Source organism: Fukomys damarensis, unplaced genomic scaffold (assembly GCF_012274545.1).
Source record: "Fukomys damarensis isolate Sample0158 unplaced genomic scaffold, DMR_v1.0_HiC HiC_scaffold_7, whole genome shotgun sequence".
NCBI lineage: Eukaryota > Metazoa > Chordata > Mammalia > Rodentia > Bathyergidae > Fukomys > Fukomys damarensis.
This window is the reverse complement of record NW_022900919.1, coordinates 19,178,826-19,182,696: the sequence shown is the minus strand read 5'-3', so window position 1 is coordinate 19,182,696 and position 3,871 is coordinate 19,178,826. Positions and strand designations below refer to the sequence as shown.

The following is a 3,871-nucleotide window of genomic DNA, read 5'->3' as shown; positions in this document are numbered from 1 at the left end:
ACCAGTGAAGTCCACTTCTTATGGGGAGTAGCATCCGTCCCGCGCCCACCGCCTCTGCCCCGGGAGCCCCAGCCCAGGGCGCACGATCTTGCTGCGGCGTAGTCGGCGCCCTTGGTGGGCAAAGGACCCCAGAGGTGCGAGGCAGAGTTACCTCTGTGAGCCCGGGGCCAGCACCCAACAGGGACCTGGTAACTGAAGAGCAAGCGGCGACACGTGCTGAGAGTCTTGACTGTAAATAATACAATACTTTCGGGGCGTGGTGACGCACGCCTGGATTCCCAGCACTGGGAGGCTGAGGCAAGAGGATGGCAAGTTTGAACCCAGGCTGATTCGCGATTTAGTGAGACTCTTAACTGAAAAATGGGGTGGGTGGGGTAGGAATGTTCCTCATTGCCCCAGCAATCCCAATCAGAAGGGGAAAAGTGCTGAGGGGCGGGTCTGGGAAATACTGTAAGAGGAGGGCGGGTGAGTATAGCTCCTTGGTTGAAGAATTATTCATCACTGTTGAGCACTCATGTGCTGGTGAGAGAGGACAAAGAGCAACTGTGCCTTTCCAGCTTCTAGTTTGGCAGGTGGAGGGGCCATCAGGTAACCTGGCAATCGCACTTGCCCATGTGGCAAGTGACCCTGTATCTTGGTGGTGGGAACAGTGCAGAGGAGCTTCCGCAGCCTAACTGCTGAGGAACGAGGATAGGTGAGGACATTTCGGTAAAGACCAGCGTTAGGGGGCAGAGAAGGGAGGAAAGGCCAGGAGTTCAGGAGGTGCAAAGGAGGTGGCAGTGCCTTACTCCCACCTTTTTCTGTTAAGGTTTTGAATCCCAAGGGTAGTGAGGAGCCCTTTTGCAGGTAAGCAGGGGAATTTTCATTTGCATTTTAAAAAGATGCCCCTGGCATCCGTGTTGGAGGGAGTGGAGGGATAGATCCAGAGGAAGCTGGTCAAAGTCTTCCAATCAAGATGTCTGTAGCCAGACCAGGGCTTGGGCAACAGGATGGAGAGCAGCAGGTGCACTTGGGAGAGATTTAGGAGGTGGAATGGGCAGGATTTGGTAGTGTTTGGTCTTGAAGGATCTGTTTGCCTTTTAGAAGATGAGGTGGAGCCAGGTTGGTGGTGATGTGACAGAGAAACTGTCACAGAGAAACTGTGACAGACTGAGAAACTCAGTGGGTGTTAGGGAAAGGAGTTTCTCAGTATATTGTGGTACTGTGTGTGTGTGTGCATTGTTGTTGTTGTAGGAGATGAGGTCACAGGGGTAGGTGCAGGAGGAACACAAAGCCCCTGGATATCAAGCAGAGGAGTTAGGGTCTTATTTTGCAGTGCTAAGGGCCAGGAGCTGTTGTGGTGTGAGACACCATGGTTCTTACAGCCTGGAGGCACCAGCTTGGGCACAGCGGGTGTTCTGGGCATTGACTACCACTCCAAGCTCAGGAGCTGTGTGATTTGACTCCAGGTCACCTGCAGGGTGAGTCTGGCTCCTGGGGTACAGGTGCCGATGGTAGAGCCTTCTCTTCTCTCCACAGACCTCCCTCAGCATGGGGCTGGAGACCCAGAGGCTGCCAGAGGCCGAGGAGGCTCCTGTGAGGGTGGCCTTGCGTGTCCGCCCACTGCTGCCCAAGGAGCTGCTACATGGCCATCAGAGCTGCCTGCAGGTGGACCCTGAGCAGGGTCAAGTCACCCTTGGGCGGGACCGCCACTTTGGCTTCCATGTGGTGCTGGCAGAGGACTCGGGGCAGGAGGCTGTCTACCAGGCCTGTGTGCAGCCCCTCCTGGAGGCTTTCTTTGAGGGCTTCAATGCCACCGTCTTTGCCTACGGTCAGACGGGCTCCGGGAAGACGTACACCATGGGGGAGACTAGCGTGGGTGAGTGATCTGGAGTGTGGCCCTGTGCCCACTTTTAGGGTTTTCAGTGTCTTCCTAGATTTTTGCTTCTTCTCCCTGTTTAAGGTGAGGAGTGCAGATTTCCTGGACAGAGGAAATTCCCTGTTCAGGGGAGAAGGCAAGCCAAAGGCACTAATCTCTCGGTTCTTAGGGATAGGATGGTGGGAATGCTCACATCATGAAAGGAAGTGATTAAAGTAGGAAAGGTGTCTTCCAACTGTTGCATTCTATAATTTCCCTGCCTGCGCTGGAGCATGCCCGGCTCAGGCTGTCCCTCCCATGCTGATCTCTGCTGCTGTCCTCTCCATGTAAGAGCCCTACCCCTAGCTGCTAGCAGAAGCCTAGGGGCCTTGGGCCACATCCAGCTGAAGGCAGGGTGCCAGGAGTCTTGTGGTATCTCCTCAGCCTCCCTGCATGAGGATGAGCAGGGCATCATTCCGAGGGCCATGGCTGAGGCCTTCAAGCTCATCGATGAGAATGACCTGCTGGACTGCCTGGTGCATGTGTCCTACCTGGAAGTGTACAAGGAGGAGTTTCGGGACCTGCTTGAGGTGGGCACCGCCAGCCGGGACATCCAGCTGCGGGAGGATGATCGTGGAAATGTTGGTGAGGAAGCTGGGGGTCCTAGTACCTGGGAGTGGGTGGGGCACCTGACTTGAGGGGGCCTCATGCTCACTGAGGGTGGCTCTTCGGTGTGGGAGCAGCACCTCCCCAGGGAAACCAAGCCCCAGATGGTTGGCTTGTTTCCCCTGCCTCCAGAGTGCAGAGAGAGAGGGATTAAAGTGGGCAGGGGGGACTAGAGCTCTCAAGCACAAAGCAGGATGGACAGGACCCTCTGAGCATGGAGAGGGGGCCCTGGGGTCCAGAAGAGCAGGCAGAGCCAACCTGCTGGGCCAGCCTCCCTGGCTGGTCATGCCAGACTGCCCCTTTCCTCTGTGCCCACAGTGCTGTGTGGGGTGAAGGAGGTGGACGTGGAGGGCCTGGACGAGGTGCTGAGCCTCCTGGAGATGGGCAATGCAGCGCGGCACACGGGTGCCACGCACCTTAACCGCCTCTCCAGCCGCTCGCACACAGTATTCACGGTGACCCTGGAGCAGCGGGGCCGGGCCCCCAGCCGCCTGCCCCGAACTGCAGTGGGCCAGCTGCTCATCTCCAAGTTCCACTTTGTGGACCTGGCTGGCTCAGAGAGGGTCCTGAAGACAGGCAGCACTGGAGAGCGACTCAGGGAGAGCATCCAGATCAACAGCAGCCTGCTGGCGCTCAGCAATGTCATCAGCGCCCTGGGGGACCCTCAGCGCCGAGGCAGCCACATCCCCTACCGGGACTCCAAGATCACCAGGTGGCCGGCCCACCTGTCTGGCCTGGGGGTGGTTGCTGTTGAGCCTGCCTCTAGGGGTGGGTTTCTCCTGACTTCTGGGCTGCACTGGTCTGTGCTGTCCCAGGTCTGTGTACACAGGGAGCCATGTCCAGGATTGCCCCCACCCCCACCCAACCACTGGGTTACCGAACTGGACCGGGCCTTTGGCACTGAGCTACATCCTCAGTCCTTTATTTTTTGTTTTGAAACAATTATGCTCTCTCTCTCAGAAATTGCCCAGAGTAGGCTTGAAAGTGCAGTCCTTCTCCCTCAGCTTCCCAGAGTGCTGGGATTATTGGTGTGAGCCACCACATCCAGCCAGAACCCTTTTAGGTTTGGCCCTGGGCCGGGCCTGGTGCTTGGGGCCCTGATGCATTTCTCTCTCGCCCTCAGGATCCTCAAGGACTCTCTGGGTGGTAACGCCAAGACAGTGATGATCGCCTGCGTCAGCCCCTCCTCTTCTGACTTTGACGAGACCCTCAACACCCTCAACTATGCCAGCCGCGCGCAGAACATCCACAACCAGGCCACGGTCAACTGGCGGCCTGAGGCTGAGCGCGCGCCGGAGGAGACGACGACCGCCGGGACTCGGGGGCCACCTCGGCACCGCTCCGAGACTCGCATCATCCATCGTGCAA

The 3,871-nt window shown here is 57.7% G+C and overlaps 1 protein-coding gene across 1 annotated transcript in view; it reads left to right on the top strand.

Annotated features, from left to right (window-relative positions):
- Positions 1 to 795: 795 nt before the first annotated feature.
- Kif7 (kinesin family member 7) overlaps positions 796 to 3,871 on the top strand; it is a 13,371-nt gene continuing 10,295 nt past the window's right edge. The window contains exons 1-5 of the mRNA XM_010621244.2: positions 796 to 846; positions 1,519 to 1,858; positions 2,282 to 2,482; positions 2,822 to 3,215; positions 3,627 to 3,867. Coding sequence (XP_010619546.1) covers positions 1,531 to 1,858; positions 2,282 to 2,482; positions 2,822 to 3,215; positions 3,627 to 3,867 — 1,164 coding nt within the window. The 5' untranslated portion in view covers positions 796 to 846; positions 1,519 to 1,530. The remainder of the gene's footprint in view (positions 847 to 1,518; positions 1,859 to 2,281; positions 2,483 to 2,821; positions 3,216 to 3,626; positions 3,868 to 3,871) is intronic.